Source organism: Thalia democratica, chromosome 2, assembly GCF_965202585.1.
Source record: "Thalia democratica chromosome 2, ktThaDemo2.hap1.1, whole genome shotgun sequence".
In the NCBI taxonomy this organism is placed as follows: Eukaryota; Metazoa; Chordata; class Thaliacea; order Salpida; family Salpidae; genus Thalia; species Thalia democratica.
This window is the reverse complement of record NC_139166.1, coordinates 50,818,079-50,836,143: the sequence shown is the minus strand read 5'-3', so window position 1 is coordinate 50,836,143 and position 18,065 is coordinate 50,818,079. Positions and strand designations below refer to the sequence as shown.

The 18,065-nt window shown below is 27.7% G+C and overlaps 1 protein-coding gene across 1 annotated transcript; it reads left to right on the top strand.

Annotated features, from left to right (window-relative positions):
• The first annotated feature begins 11,720 nt into the window (after positions 1-11,720).
• Positions 11,721-13,512, top strand: LOC145828667 (uncharacterized). The gene is made up of 4 exons (XM_082936422.1): positions 11,721-11,972; positions 12,042-12,186; positions 12,437-12,546; positions 13,258-13,512. Exons 1-4 carry the CDS (start codon positions 11,721-11,723, stop codon positions 13,510-13,512), a joined length of 762 nt encoding a protein of 253 aa, XP_082792548.1.
• The last annotated feature ends 4,553 nt before the right edge of the window (positions 13,513-18,065 follow it).

Genomic DNA, 18,065 nt, shown 5'->3' with positions numbered 1-18,065 from the left:
TATATAAATTAAAAAATACAACAAACTGCATTCAAACAAGGTTTTTTTTCTGATTACTAAGAAAACAGGCTGAAAACATCAGAACTCACTCTCCCCTCTGCAGCGATAAACGTTTTCTGAAGGTCAAACAATTGAGTTTTGAGCTCACCACTTGTTATCCTACCTGTCCTATCTTTAAGTAAATTTGGAAAAATTTAATTTCCTTTTAATCAAACGAAATAAAAATGATCTATTTTTAAACAAAAAAACAAAACTTTTATTTTTAACTAGCCAAAATAAAAAACTTATCTTATATATTTAATGAAAAAAAAACCGCAATGATACGTCGTCTAGCAAACACTCACAAGGTATTTAACGAAAGATTAAGAACTAATTTTGAATTTCACTTTAAATTTAATGATTTTTTTTCTGTTTATTGCACAATAATTTCTCAAAACGTGGCTGATAGCTTTGTTTGTTGCTGATAGCAATTCGCGTGTTTGCCTGTGCATTTAAATGATTTCTAGATTTGTTTTTGTTCAACAAAAGACTACTAAATTCATACTTGCACAAGTGAGCTGTCGCGAATGGGATGAATATACTTAGTGCTTTTTCACAAAGTCTTGGAAATATGTTCATTGCACAACACCAATATTGTTCCACAGTTTTGCTTTCAAACTGCATTTTAAGAAAACGGATCATGCACAATTAAATAAGATTATCTTTAAACTTTTTATCATCCGGCATATAATCTATACTAAAACAATATGGATTTATTATTTATTTTTAAAAATTTTCAGTTCTTCCAATCCTAAATATCCATCAAATTACTTGAATAGTATTTCCAAATGATTCATAATTTATTCACGCACACTTGGAGTGATAGACTCATCTTCATAAGTCACTTTTACGAGTGATGGTTTGCTACATTGTATCTTTTAACTTGTCGACACCAGAGATGTAACTTTTTTTTGAAAGTATTTAATACTTCACAAAATTTTTATTTGTTTATATATTTCCCTTGCATAGAAACTTTCAGGCCATTTATACGGCTGAAAATGTCACTCAAATAAGCTAGTATTTGATTAATTTAAATTAAACTTTGACTTCATTTCTTTAGCATCGTCATAGTTACGTTCCTTAAGAAAAGCTTTGACTTCTTTCGCAATTGAAAAAAGCGAGTTAAAGCTCTTCCATGTGATAACCAGCGGACCTCCGTATCGAAAAGTAAAACTGAATGTTCACTACCATAATCTAGACACAACGACTTAATAATGTGGTGATTTAGAGCAGTGGTCGGCACGGTGTACACTGGTGCACACTAGTGTACATGAAATTTCTTTTAGGGTACACAAGACTTTAGGGGCGCATGAAACTTATTTTGGGATACATGATTTTTTTTCGCGCAGAAACTAAATTAAAGTTTTTTTTTTAATCTTTTTACATTTAAGACATACTCAACCTTGATATCTAATTGACCATTTTGTTGTCAATAAAATTACCACTTTTGTACTTGTTGCATTATGTAGAAATTCTAGTTAGTATTTTAGACCTGGGTGAAACAAACAAAATATTTTTGTAAAAATTAGATCATCGATATTAAAAGTCTATTGAAATGGATAGAATAAACTGGTAAATTTAAAGTTAGAGTGTAAAAATTAACTGGGTGTTACCGAATTATTAGTAAAAAAAACCATTAAAAGTGTTTACATATTCCTAACACTAGCGGCGCTAAAGAATGCGAATTGGGGTGCACAGGACGTTAATTCTATGATTTAGGGTTCACGGATTCGAAGTAGCGTGCCGACCACTGATTTAGAGCACGACCTCTAATCCAGTTGATGGCCTTCACAAAAATATCGAGGACATTTTTGACTTCGAGGGAAATGTTTCTGATGCTAAAACGTGTCAATGAAGAAAACAGTGAGTACCCTGCAAGTGCAGAATATCCTGTTTTTACAAAGCAAAAAAAAAATTTCATTTATTTCCCAATATAGCAGGGGCACCGTCAGTACATACAGAACTAATAGTTTGGATATCTACGTCATGTTTCGCAAAAAAAATCTTCACACATTGGAAGATGTCTTTTGCTTGGGTGGTTATCTTAAGATCTTCACAAAATAGAAATCTTCCATTATGGCACCATCATGCACATATCTCACTAATACTATCAGTTGACTGCAATTTTCAACATTTGTTTTTTCTTCTAACTTGAGAGAAATTTTTAAGGGACTAGCTTTGATATCAGCGATAACTTGGTCCAAAATATCCAAACTTAAATCAATAATTCGACATTGAATAACATTATTTGATAACGGCACCAATTTAAGCTTTTTTGAAGATTCTTTTCGCAGAAAAAGTTTTGTCATTTGTAATACACATGGCTTTATCACCTCTTCAGCAATTGTATGGGTCTTCTTAGATTTGGCTACATTATACGCCACATGGTATAAAACCTTCAAAAATTGTTTGTCAGTAGATACAAAACCCAATTTTGCAAGTGTTCCTCGTGATTCAAAGCGGATCCGTGTTGCTTTCAATGATTCAACATCATGACCTGAAACATCTGCTCCACATGTCGGTTGCTGAAGTGATCTCGCAACTAAGAGGGCTTCAAATTTGCGTTTGAAAATACAACATTACAATGCATTGCGGTTTTTGCAGGCATTAGTTGTTTCAGTGGAAGTTAAACCAAACTGCACATAATTATTGTTCCACTTCCTTTTCTTTGACATAGTTAAGGATTAAGTACTAATTGAAAAATTGTAATATAAAAAAGTTAATTACTAAGTCATTTATTTTTTATAAGACTTATCAAACAAAAACAATATTTCGGTCTATGACCTTCGTCAGTTTGTCTTTTGAGATCTAAAAAAAAAGAATAAGGAAGGCACTAAAATAGTAAATAAATTCTAGGCTTAAACTTAAAACAAAATATTTTTGTACATTTTAAAATGAATTAAGTACTAAAAAAATAAAACCAACTGTGCTAGCTTAAGCACTAAAATAGTAAATAAATTCTAGGCTTAAACTTAAAACAAAACATTTTTGTAAATTTTAATATGAATTAAGTACTAAATAAATAAAACCAACTGTGCAAGCTAAAGCTAAAAAATATTTTCTACTAAAAACTACTCACTCACATTAGTCTAATACTTTTAAAAGAACTTTGGTTTTTTAAAAATATAATAACTATAATTATCCTTAATGGTAATGGTAGTAATGTTTTTTGTAAAGCAACAGTTAAAAACAAAACAACAACTAAACTAGTATTGAGTTTGAAAGCTTATTTAAAACTATGCAATTAGAATATGACGTTATTATCTAAATTTAAAAGTTTTTGATATGATTTAAATTGCTTGTTTGCTTAACCACCTAGGGTTGCGAGCACTCCTGGTTGGGAAACCCTGATCTAGAGCAATGTTTTGAAAAGAGAGCTTTAAGAAAATTTTATTTATGGCTAGCCTTGATCCGATCACTGTATTTAAGGAAGCAAAAAACTATTTTATCAAAAAATATTAATTTCTCCTGAACGTTGTAGAAAACGTACATTAATAGTTTACAAATTACAAACCAAAATGTAGAAAAAATTAAAAACTTTCTGTCTAATAGTATTGAATATTCACAGAGATGTTTTGTTATTTTATGTTCTAGGATTAACTGCACATATAATGAATTTACTAAGAACTATAACTATTTAAAAAAACTGCACAGTGAACTTTCATTATATATCTAGTGAAAAGACTTAAACTTATATAGTTATTTAAAATAAAAAGTATATATTAACCTTCAATCAAATGATTGATTTTAACTGCGTTTTTTTTTTTAATTTTACAAGTGCATTTTTTATTCGTCTCGTTATACAACTTAGTCAACGTCGTCGTAGTTATAAACAAACATTTAAGCATATTACATATATATATATATACTTACTTTTATGTATTGTTTCTGTAAAATTAAATTGATGGTTTAATAAAACTACAAACTTTAAGGACTTTTGAAAATTTTACTTTAAAGTACATAATAATGAACAAATTTACCTAAGATTTTACATCAAAATAACATATTATTGTAATAGACTTTTAGATTTCTTTTTAGATTATGCATATCTTTTTAGACTTATTTAAGCACTGACGAGGTCTTTGACCGAAACTTAGTTTGTAAAATAAATTTTTGAAATAATAAATTCAATATATTATTGTAATGTTAGAACAAAATAATAACTATACCTTTACTTATAAGTTTTACGTTTTAGAACATATAAAAAGATATTATTTAATCACTAGTACTAATAACAGGTTAAATTATAACATAAAACTTTTCAATAAAACTTTACTAAAAACTATAGTAATAATAAGCAATTGAACAATGTAAAAGATTATGCAAAAAATGATAATTTTACTGTACATCATTAACATAAAGTATGTAAACATTTGTTACAGCTACAAAAGCTAAAAAACAACTTTTTATTTAAATTTTAAAATTATTTTTCCACATACAAAAGTATATTTAAATTTATCATACCTTTTTATAACAATATTATTATTAATAAACAAGTTACAATATTATACCTTTTTATAGAAAGTTTATGTTGTAGCAAGTCAGTAACAACTTATTTTATTCAACTCTAAAAACTATTTTAAACTCACTTAGCTGTTGGTTATTTAGACTATACCGACTTGAAACAGCTAGTGATGATACATTTGAAGCAACTGAAAAACATTCTTTTTGTAAAGAATCAAGTGAAGCTTCTAAACATGAAAGTAGATGTTCTACTCAAAAAAGAAAGAAAACTTGACAAGGCTGAATATAATATTCCTCTTCAAGTATTACCTAAAACTAAAACTTAGAGGTCTGCATCCATGTATTTTACTCAAAAAACAAGAAAAACTACTAAACATGAAATTAATGTTCAACTCAAAGAAGAACTAAATGTAATAAAAACACTACCAAGTATAGTAAAGACCTTAAAGAAAAAGAAAGGGAAGTCTAATACTTTGATTAAAGAATAATTTGAAATTTTGTCGGTCTATCTTGATTTTAAAATTTTAAAGCAGTTCGTTTGAACGAGGTAGGAAATTTTTTTACGTTAACAAGTATAGATTAAGTATCGTTGGTTGTTTTATGTAGTTATCGTTTTAATCAAAAACAGCAATGCACTTTATCATAATAACATCTAAAAATTTATCTTTTTTTTTACAAACAGTTTCTAGCTATTTTGTATGTATTGTAATTGGTTATTTATAATATACCATTAAATATAAAAAGTTAAATTAAAACTTAAAGTCCTGTTATCTTTGTTTCAAACTGTTTTTAAGACTGTTATTTAAAGTATTTTTGACAATAAGTATAAAGTTACTGCTACGAATTTTGAACAAGATGTACATCTAATAACAGAATTATTATATATGACATTAACTATTTCAATTTTTGATTTATTAATGTTTCTAAAACTTATTATAAAAGAATTTAAATATGATATAGTACAATTTAAATAGATAAAAAGGCATCACTCTAATGCTTTGATCTTTTTTGATGAGTAAGAAACCTTATTGATAGTTACTAGTTGTAAAACTATTTAACTATTATAACTCATAGTAGTTAATTACCTGTTTGTGCAAAATTTTTTCAATATTAGTGACAAAAACTATGAAATACTATAAACTTTTTTAGTTAATTAATTTACATATGTTAAAATTTCTCTACAACGTTTGCTATTTATTAACAAAAAAGTAACTATTTGGTCATTTAGGTCATTTATGCACGGTACCCTGTTGAGCTTTCTAATAAACACATAATACGGGTTACTATTTATCAGCAGTTTTCAACACTACAAAAAAAATTAGACGACTTTTGACATCAGTACTTTAGATTAATTTAATTATAAACTTTACTACTAAAAAATTAAAGGTTAAAACCTTTGAATGTTAAGTTTTGTTAGGTTTCACTTATTAACTTAATATTAGATAGTTTTGATTTTCAAAAGCAAAAAAACAATATGGCATTTAATTTATACGTATTTTATATATTTATTAAATAACAATAAAATTCTTTATGCTATTAAAAAAAATTGTAAAGTTATAAGAAATTATAAAGTTTAAAAAAATCATAAAAACCCATGTTAATTTTTTTTACATTCTAAACTACTACAAACTAGCTAAATATATATTTATTTTATCAGAATCTCATTTGTCAAACTTAGTTTTGCCTAAAGAGCTTGTCAGTGCTTAGAATAAGTTTTTTCTAATTCAAATAGCTGTTTAAAGATTAACTAAATTCTAATCTTAAGTGTGTACATAGTTTAAAAAAAACACTACTTTACACGTGTTTCGACTTGATTCTTTATTAACAAAGTCTTCGCAAATTAAAATAAAACTTCGTGCATAAAGCATTAAGTCCGAAGCAATCATAGAATGGTATCTGTTTTATATAATGTATATGTTGCTATATCTTGCCTAACAAGCATAGAACAACATATACCATTTTTAAATAAAACATCAAAACAAGTATAATCTCAAGTGTGTATTATAAAGTTGAAAAACTAAAATGTTTGAACTTTTCAATAAGGTGTTAATTTTTTTTAAGTAGAAGTTTCTACAAAATCAAACTAAAACCGAAAAAGTAGCCAGTGGGGTAATAATAAATCTTTTAAATCACTAAGTCGCTAATTACCAAGCGTTTTACTTTAAGCTAAATTTACCAAAATCAACTAAATTGCCCAGTTGATTTTAAAGTGGTTGTCGAAAATGGTTAGATTTATCAGTTCTGTGCTTTTCGGCTGCTTTGACAAGCAAAGATCATCTATTACACAGCCAAAAAAAAAAATTTGAAAGAAAAAGTTGTTCCACTAACTTTAACACCAATTAATATATGGAAGGAATTTATGGAAGGAATAAAATCTCAGTTATTTTTGTTGCTTTTGGCTCTTACTGATAACGCTTCAAAGCATGAGCTGAGTGATGCGTTTTTGGGAATCTCTTGAATTTACGGTAAAAAACTTGGACAAAAGACCTTCAAAAACAGTTTACGAAGCTCCAGCAAGGAAGAGCGTTTCATTTAACAAAAATGAAAATGTAGAATATAAAGAAGATAGTGAATTGAAAGAGGAGCTAGTAGAGTACATAAAAAGTGTTGGTATGAACTTGCATTTTTAATTCAGGAGGGTAGAGAGAGACGAAAGACGTGAGAGCTGAGAAGGATAGAGAAAGCTTTAACCTGTGGAGAGCCATGGCAAATGTTTTCAGGAGAAGAAGACACACAACAGCATTTGAGGACAACATCTGAAAAGATACATGAAGTTTATCAAAAGCAGACACAACTTTGAAGCTGATAAAGCATACGTTTGGTTTTTTTATTAAAACAAACTTATAAGAATGCTTTTCCAAAACTTTAAAGTTATTTTCTTCTTTGCTAGCAGCAAACAGCTTGGCTTTAGAAAAAAAAACCAACGCACGATTGACTTTGCCTCTTACCATATTTGGCATTTGTGACCATTTGTCTGCAGCATCGTCATAACACTCGACAGTGTTTAAGAGAAAGTCAAAACCGTTCCATCTACCGGAGAATACGACTCTCCCTTTATAAACTGCTGAAGCTGAGCTTCTTCTTGCCGTGATCACTCTAGCAACTTGTTTCACTTCGAAGTTTACCAAACTCCTCCAAGCAAGAGCCAAGAGTTCTGCGAATAAGTCCTACGATGACAAACATTTTGTCCGTAATAAACCTACCGGTATTGTCTTACCTTACCTAATTTGTCTTTAATTACCCGCATTAATCCTATACGTGTTAGAAGCCACTAAAGTTTACAAATCTATAAAAAACAAAAAGTTTTATCATATAACAAAACATAACTGTTGAAAACATATTAGAAGTCTTGAGTATTTATTTAATATATGTATTTATATGTAAGTATACATTTATGTGTGTAATTTATGCTCAATCCACAAAGTTTTTTAATCTATCTTTAAAATTTACATAGTACATATAGTAATGTAATCATTTATTTTAAACAAATAAAATTTTTTTAATTAATTGATCATAATTTTATTAAATATGTTTAATTAAAAAACCGGTTTAGGGTTATAAAATTTATTAAAAAAACAACAAAAAGTGTTTGCTAAACCAAAACGACAAGCTACACTAACAGAAATGTTTTCAAAAGCATCTAATTTTAAATATATATCAATTGCAATGTTGCTTATTTTCATTAACATCGCTTTTTTTTATATAATTTTAACATTAATGTTTCAAACATTGAGTACGTAAGTATCAATTACCATTTTTTCTTTAATTTCGTCAATGTCGCATTTTTAAACGCTATAACATTTATATTACAATCATTGGGTATGTAAATGTCAATTGCAATGTTGTTCATTATTTTGGTTTATTTAAATTTTTATTTACGTTTTTCACGCTTTTTACACCTATGTTTCAATAATTGGGTATGCAAATTTAAATTGTACTGTTAGTCATTTCCTTTAAATAAATAAACTATAATATGTTTGTATTAAATTTTAGTTTTAACATACGATTTGTAAGTTAATTACTTATTTTCTAAGACCTTTAGGTTTCATTTGTTTTAGTTTATCTTAATATATATTTTTTTGATACTTTTGTGTGGCTACTTTAAGATTTTTAATTTAAAAGCAAAAAAAAAGCATTTTTGACACAAGTTTTTCGGCAAAAAGTGCGTACCGAGGTGGCAGGTATACACCGAGGTACTGTATTAGTTTCAGATTTAAATATGAAGTAGTTAATGCTAGAGTTAGTATATTGAAAAAACAAAAATTTTACACAAGTCACAAATTATTTGAATATAAACTTAAAATACAACAGATCAAATAAAAATCCTTCTACTCTACAGTTTACAAGCCATAATACTTTTATTAAGTTATGTAAACATGTGTCTAGTTTTTCAAAAAGCTTTTTTTACTCAATGAAGTTTATGTGCTAAAATATTCAACAGCTCAGACTTGAATACCTCTAAAATTTCTACAAGTTTGGTTTAATTTATAAAGATAAGTTAATAAAACCTAGCTTAGGATAAATAGAAAGTTTATACAGTTTTAAGTTAATCGATTCATACTATAAATAAAAAGCAGTATACAAATATTTATTTTTAGTTTAATTGTATATAAATATTTTAAATATCAGATATTTAACTTTGTCAATTTATCATACTTTAAAAGTTAAGGAAAAATACAACTAAAAATAATAACAATTTATGAATCTATTATTTTTAGTATTATCAAACTAAAACTTATCTTTTTTACTTTTTAGCTGAGTCAACAGTTTTTAAAAACTTTGCAGTTGATTTAGCAGAGTAATGGATCACTTGTGTATATGTTATTATTAAATGAGATTTATCATAAACTCTAATACTTCCAAAAAAAAAATTAGCCAGAGTAGGTACTAAATCTCTACAAAATTTATTCATTTATGTTAACAAATTTTTGTTACATTGTGTTGCTGAAGCTAAATTAAAATCTGCTCAAATTGTTTTTTATTTTGAACGCTAGTGGTCACCGTTGCATAAGTAGCAATTATGTAGCATATTTGCAGCAATTTTTGAAATTGTAAAAATCTTACCTCAATTCATTTCAATAATTAACTAAGATTTTCCTGATTAGTTTAAACTTTTTTTAAATTGCAGTTTTTGAATAGTTGTAAAGCTTATGCTTTGATGTTTTTATCGTAACCGTATCTTCTCTTATTATGTGTTCTATTTGTTCAAAAGTCAGTTTCTTTATTAAAGTTTACCATATTAAGTATTTTTAAAGTTTTTATCAAACCTATAAAGTTTTTTTTTTCTTTTGTATCAGTTTGAAAAACAAACTTCTTTCAATATACTTTTCGCATTTAAGTTCTTTTTATTAACTTAATATTTATTTTGTAATACTTAAGTTATTACTGGTTGTTTATAAATAGTACTATGTTTTAATTTTTGCAATACTATTACTTTATTTATTTAAACTTTTATAATAATATGTATCATTAAACATAAGTTTTAGTTAATTTAAAAATATTAGTCTAGATTAATTAAATTAAAAAACTGATTACAAAGTTATTGTAGTTTTTACTAAATATTAATTTTATAAAAGTCTATAAGACAAAATTGCAAAATCTATACCTCAATAAGTCTCTATGACTAAATACTTTTTTTTTGGAAAAAATGTAAACACCAAAACTTTAAACATGAAGTTTTTACCAAAAAATAATAATTAGTATCAATATTTGTTGGACAAAATTTAACTTCAAAATCACACTAAAATTAATAAAAGTGTTATTTATCATTTTTAAGTGCTTTTAAAATATCTGTTCACTTAAAATCTAATATACAAAAACATGTATTGTTTTCTAACATAGATCACAATTTATATTGTTTAATTCTGATTGACATGAATTAGTTTGATTTTTTATTAAAGTTTTAAAAAGATCCTGATGGAAACGAATAAAAACCTGTGCTATGAAATTTTTTAGTTAATTAAATAGAGAGTTTTTAATAATACTGATACAACAAACTAAGTCATTATTTTAAAAAATATATTCAAAGAAATCAAAGTTTTTTTCAAGCTATTTAATATTGAAGATGTTTTTTTTTATTTATATACAAACTTTTATACAATCTAAAGCAGTGCTTCTGAAATGGGGTTCCGCGGAACCCTAGGGTTCCGCGACGCCTCTCAGGGGTTCCGCGAAGGCTTTCGAAATTTATAAAAGAAATTTGAAAGAAAAAAAAACATTAATCATAAAACTTCAAAAAAATGGAGCTCATAAAGTGGAAAACATATATAATTATAGCATTCATTGATCTGCTAGTGTGTATCTAGCGTTAGGACTTTTAATGGGTAAACATTATTAATAGGTGTCCTGGTTGCGCATATTTTTGCAAGTTTTTTGGATATGTGCAATTTCAGAGTACTCCGTCTCAGCAAAGCGTGCATTAAAATTGTTTTTTACCATTCACCACCACTTATATTTGCGAGTCCGGCTTTTCGCATGTAACAAACATTAAAACGAAGCAAAGGAACTGTATGCTGACTCCAACCTTATCTGCCTGTCTCCGTCTCAGTCTATCCAAAATCCAGCCGCATATTGACATGCTTGTTGCTAAGAGCCAAGTTCAGGTTTCGCACTAAATGTTTTTTATTTATTTTTCGTTAGGCATCTCACCCGTTTATTACAGTAATCTGTGAATTCGATTAGGTTCATGTTCATTTCGTTATTGTTTGTAGCTCTCATTTTGTTTTTATCATGCAAGAAAAGATTTTTATGACGTTGCGATTAATCATGTTCGATTTCGTTTATTTATTATAGAATCATAAAATACCTATTGCCTCTGGCGCACTTTGCGTTTGACTCGACTTAATACTATTACAATTGGTATGATTTCTAACAATGTTATAGTTTTGCTAAAAAAATCGTTTTTCACTGAAATTCTTTTGTTTTTTGCAAGAAATATTATATTAAACATTTTATGTAAAATTAGATTAGGGGTTCCGCGGAAAAGTTGATCTCTTGAAAAGGGTTCCGCCAATAGAAAAAGGTTCAGAAGCACTGATCTAAAGTATACTACTAGTATATTGAAAACAAAGCAATCTTAATTTCACACTAAAACTAAAGATATTGTTTTAAAAGTGAACTAATATAACATTTAAGCACAGAAAAAAAAAATTACAAAAAACATACTAACAGTATTCTTAAGCAAAATATCTTATTACAGTAGACAAAAACTACAAAATATGAAAGTTGTTTACGCGGGATTTTCGAAATGCGGTACCAAAACGATGCGGGAAGCTTTCAGAATTTTGGGGCTGGAAGTATACGACGGGGTTGAAAATTACCTGTACCTGGGCGAAGACTGGATGAAAATTTTCGACGAGGGAGGATCCAGCGAAGATTTCTACAGGATGTTCAAAGATGTGGATGCTCTAACTGACATCCCTTCTTACTTCTTTTGGGAAGAAATTGCTCATGCATTTCCTGATTGCAAGGTGTTTTTTGAACAATGTTTTTTCTGTCTAATTCAAGTACTTTAAATAAATATTATGTAATCGTTACAGCTGGTATTTAGACAACGGGAATCAACAGAAAGTTGGTGGAGAAGCATGGAGACTCAGATAAGATCTAACGATCAGTTTTTCTTCTGGTGTATGTCTCAGATATCTCCGTCATCTTTGCTCTTTGACAGCTGGTTCAGAAAAATGGGTCGGAACTTTATTCTTTTTTAGTCTAGTTTTTCACAACCGTGAAGTTGCAATAAAAAAGACGAATTCATACGCCTTGTGCTTATAGTTAAATGCATTAACTTTATGAATCTTTTGTTTAAAAAGTTGACTGTATAAGTTTACGCAATTACTAATGTACACTTTTAAAAGCTTGCAATGTTTTTTACTTAAGGTCGATTTATATCTGTTATTTCTCTTCCAAACTTTTAAACAAAACTATATTAAAACAGTATGGGCAACATTTCACACGGACTTCTACCATCCTTTGTTTATAAAAACTCCCTGCAATGAAACTGCGATGAAGAAAGCTTACAATCGACACAACACTTATTTTGTTAAGGTTAACAATTTATATGTGTATTTTTAATTATGCATATAACGGTCATAGATGTAACAGTAACTGTGATTCAAACTTAAATTTTATTATCTACATTACTAACACTTTTACTTTAATTTTTTAGACTAGTCTGAACTGAGAAGAAAAAAATTGTTGAAATTTGATCATTTGACTCTTAGCTTAGTAACATATTAGAGTAAATTTAGGTAATAAAAGTACTCATTCAAAGTATTATCTTATTTATTTATTTTCTATTTTCTCTTAGTCTACAAAGTAAAAACTTATGAAGTTGATGATTAATGGTAAAACATATAACTGAAAAACTAAGTCTAACACACGCAGTGTTTTAACTGTAAAACTTAATTAGTAGTTCATAGTGTGAAGTATAAAGATAATGCCTAATGATTGATTATAAATTTTAAAATTACAAATTTCGTTAACTTGTATAAAATTAGAAAATACTTTTCCACCTAAATACTAAAAAGGTTTGTGTTAGTTGAAAATTATCTTATCGTTAAACCTGATAAAAATATCAAAGTTATACAAAGGCTTAAATTAGTTCCACTAATAGTGTGATTGAATTGAAAATAGTTACAAAACTTTAAAACACGTTAGTTTTTATTTCAAAATACAAAAAGTTCCTTTTGAAATTTGCAAAAGATTATGCTAAAATATTATTTAAAACGATTTATCTGAACAAACCATTATTTTCAGAACGCACCAAAGGAAAGAACGTTGTTCATCGACTTTGAAGAAGGTTGGGAGCCTCTCTGCAAATTGCTTCAACTCCCAGTTCCGGACGTTCCCTTCCCGCACAAGAACAAGGGAGCTTCGATCTTGAACGATCAGTGCAACGAGGATCAGTTTTACAAAAAGATGGTGAACGAGACGTACTTTATGGTATCTTTGATCTGCGCGCTCGGAGCGTATTCCGCGTACAAGATCGCTAGGATGCTCGTATGTTTGTGAAGTGTGTTAACGAGTTTATGTTGGTGAACGCTTGTTTGCTTTTTTAAACTACTGTGCGCTTAAACAAGGGTGTCTTGCCAAACGTGAACTTTTTCCCTTTAAATATATACCATTTTTTGCTGGTTCACTAAGCATCACTGAGCACAAAATACGCAGTTAAGTAATATTTTTCAAAATTCAATATGTAAGCTAATAATAAAAGATCGTTAACTTTCTAACTAACTAAAAAGGTATGAAAACAAAAATAAATAAGCTACTAAATCAAAAACGATAATAACTTAAAAAATATTTAATTTTTTATTTTAAATTATGAATTAAAAAAACGGTTATGTATAATGTATATGTCTTACAAAATAATTTATTAACAAAATTTTTTGTTTATTTTTTCTATTTTTTTTAAATAAAATTGCACTGTTTTTTTAAATTAAGTAAGAAGATACTATAAATGAAGTAATAATTTTTCAAATTTTTTTTGTTAGTTTTTTAAACTAGGTTTAAATTTCAAAACACCTTAATTTTGTTTCGTTATAAACTGAATTCATTTTTAAATAAACTTTTTAACTATTTATAATATTTTTTATTAGTTAACAAGAACAACCGAACCTATTATTTATTTTGTAAATGGTTATTCGAATGATTAAAAATAACTTAAATTAATTTAGTTAAAAATCAGATACTTTTAATTTTTTACGATTATTTGTAAAGTAGATATTATTTAAAAGAAAACTTGTGTTATACATTGAATTCTTTTTTTTTTTAAGTTTTTAGTTAACTTAAAACTACCTAATTAATAAATATATTAATCTAATTATTCACTTAAAATAATTATTTTAAACAAAAAAACTTTTAAGCATGAATACTTGAAAAACAAAATTTAGTACTTGAAAGGCTAGATAGATACAAATACAAAGATCTGTTCAGACTTTAGAAGTTTTTATCAAAATTGTATACTATTAGAAATGTTTTCATAATAATAGAGTCCTCACCTTATTTAATCGGTGATTATGAAAATTAAATTCTAATAATTATCTAATACGTATAATAAGTAGTTAAATACAATGCTAAAAACTTATTATTTTTTAGCAAGAGTAATGTTGTTTGATACATACTACCAGTACTATAAAGACTACACATAGGTAAATAAATAATGAAAATTTTAAACAAACTTAAACTATTTAAATAATGTTTAATAAATACAACTTACGAAAAACTTAAATATTTTGTTTTAGTTTATTACATCAACGAAGTTACATTTTACAGAACTTAATTTATTTTTTTGTAATTTAAACCTTATCCTTACTTATATAACAGAAAATTTAACATTTAACTAGTGATGTACCGGACCCACAATTTCGGGTCCGGCCGGACCCGGATCCGGACTTTTTTTTCAAATTAGAATCCGGCCGGAACAGGTTCCGGACTTTTTTTTCAAATTAGAGTCCGGCCGGAACCGGATCCGGACTTTTTTTTCAAATTAGAATCCGGCCGGATCCGGATATCAGACGAAAATGGCAATATCCGGCCGGACCCGGACCCGGATAGTTCGGTACATCACTAGAATAAACTAGCCTGAGTCAGAATGAGGTTTTTAAAAACTGAAAAAAAGAACTTTAATCTAATAATAAGTAGAACAGCTAGCCACAAGGTTTACAAATTTAAGTGTTATTTACAATTCAAATCTGAAATCAAGTTCTTGAACAAAATACATTAGAAAATTACAAAGTATTGAAAACTGGATCAGCTCAAACTTGTTCAAAATCTAAAAGTAAACTAGCCTGAGTTTTTATAAAAAACAAAAGTAGCCTGAGGCAGTCCAAGATTTTTTAAAATTCCCAAAAATTTTCAAACTAGCAGGGTTGCCACAGTTTAAGTCAATAAAACAACTAGAGTGATTATAAACAAGCCTGAGTCAGAATGAGGTTTACTTTAATCTAATAATCAGTAGAACAGCTAGCAAAGGTTGACAATTTGGTAGTAAAGTTGTGGACTGACTGTGGTACACTTAACTTATTACTACTACCCATCATAATTAAATCCTACCTTATTTAATTAATATCTAACAAATGCTAAATTCTAACTGAGACTACTTTCTATAATCAGACACGACAGTTTTGAGTGATGAATCTTTTATATAAAAAACAACAAGAAATACTAGCATATACAAAATTATTAGTTACTTTGGTAACACTTTAAAAACTGGAAGCTATATAAATCTATATCAAAAGACTTAAAACAAAAAACCAAAATTTAAATAAAACTTTTAGTAAACAAGAAACTTTAAAATTTTTAATAAACTATTAAGCTATAAACCTGGCTTATATATTTAAACAATTAAACACCTGCTGAAATATTCACTTTTAAAACAAAACACTACTTACAATAAGCATTCACAAAAACGTTCAAGATATTTTGTTGCTTCAAGCTACACACCAAACTAACTAACTGCTTACATATAAACTGACTTTCATGTTCTGATATTTTGCTGCATCTGTATTTAGTTTAAAACATTTCGTCATATGATTCTCATTGGCTCCTACATTCAACCGTATTAACTCTAAATATTCTCTGAGCTCAACTTTGAACAATAAATAATGCAAGTATTCATTCCAAAGTTTTTAATTTTACAACATAGTTGCATTTCATGAAATGTTTATTTCATAGTTTGAATGTTAACAAATGTAAATTAGTCACGTGTACAAAATGAGCCAATCACGGTAGGTGTTTAATTTTAACTGACGAAAATGACTCTTATTAGTTTATACATGGTTTGTTTTTGAAAAAATAATTTTCAGTATGCTCTTTTTTACTAACTAGATCCGGGTCCGGCCGGATCTCTGTTAGGATACGGCCGGACCCGGATCCGGACTTTTTTTTCAAATTAGAATCCGGCCGGAACTGGACCCGGACTTTTTTTTCAAATTAATGTCCGGCCGGAACCGGATCCGGACTTTTTTTTTCAAATTAGAATCCGGCCGGATCCGGATATCGGACAAAAATGGCAATATCCGGCCGGACCCGGACCCGGATAGTGAGTCCGGTACATCACTACATTTAACCCAAAAGAGTAATCAAATGTATAGCTTTATTAAAATAGTAAGTTAAGTAACAAATAAAAAACTGAACTTTATTGTGGTTAATCAAACAGAAAATTAATTTTAAACTTTTTGGTTTACTAAACAGTTTCTTAATTTACAAATGTTCAGGTTTGATGACAATAAAATATAAATATATGAAAAAATACATTCAACTTTACACTTGTATTTATTTAAGTATTAGCAGTAATTCCTAAGTAGAAAAGTTCGCTCTGCAGCATATATCCCTTACAATTTACTTCCCTAACTAATTATACCAATCAGCAACCAGTTTATATTGGTGAGCAACTTCTAATGAATAAATCAATTGAATAATGACTTAAATATAAAAGATAATACTATAAGATAAGAAGTAAGATGAAAATAGAAATTATTTAAAGATTTTATACTAGTGTCAATAGTATATGTTAGTTTTAGTTTATTATTTTTTATTTACAAACAACATTTGATTTATCACATATTTCTTGAAATAATAGTTGTGTATGAAGTATAACCGCAATAAATAGTTTTCTTATCAAAAAGCAAAATTTATTAAATATATAAACGCAAAATTTGCCATTCTGCAGAAGTCACAATGGCCGAGCAGTCTAGTGTGTATACTGGTAAAATTCTATCTACTGTCCATGGGATCAAAACCAGGCAGAAGCATAATTCTTGCCATAGTTTTTTTTTAAATATTTAATTTTTACTTATGGGTACAAAATATTGTTTATTGTGTGTTTCTAACTGTATGACTGTTTGAAAATAGTTTTTTTTTAAGCTATTTACAACAAATCAATTAGCTTCAACCACAGAAAATGGACACAAAAAAGAATTATAAAAAGAAAAAATACATCATAATATTAGCACACATGTTTTCTGATCATAGGGGGTCTATGTTACCCCTTTTTACCAGTCGATTTTGTTATAATGAACTTTGTGTCCTAGCTAGCAATTGCTTTTCACAGTTTTTAAATTTCAAAAAAAAAAGTACAATGAAAATAAGTTCAAAAGGTTCTATATGTTAAAACAGCAAAAAAAAATTACTGCTGAATAAAAAAAATTGTTCTACAGTTTTTGAAAAATTAATTTTTAACTTTTTTCTCAATTCTTTTTCTGAAAACAATATAACTATCCATTTTTACTTTAGGGTTACAAAATATTATTGATTTCGTGTTTGTAACTTTATGACTGTTGAACAAAGTTTAGTTTTAAAGAAATAAGTAAATACTTCATTAATTTAGCGACATAAATTTATTTACAAACTATGAAGTACAATACCAATTTATTTTTTGTACATTACTTTGAATAATTTAGTATATTTTCAACTTTCAAGTAGTTTTTTAACTTTGTTTGTTTTGGTTGTAATTACTGTTATTCCAAAACAGTAATATTTTGTGCTCATTAAACCATTAAACCTGCAATAAAAACTGGTGCATGTTTAAAGGAAAAAGCGCATTTGTGACGTCATAACGAGTATAT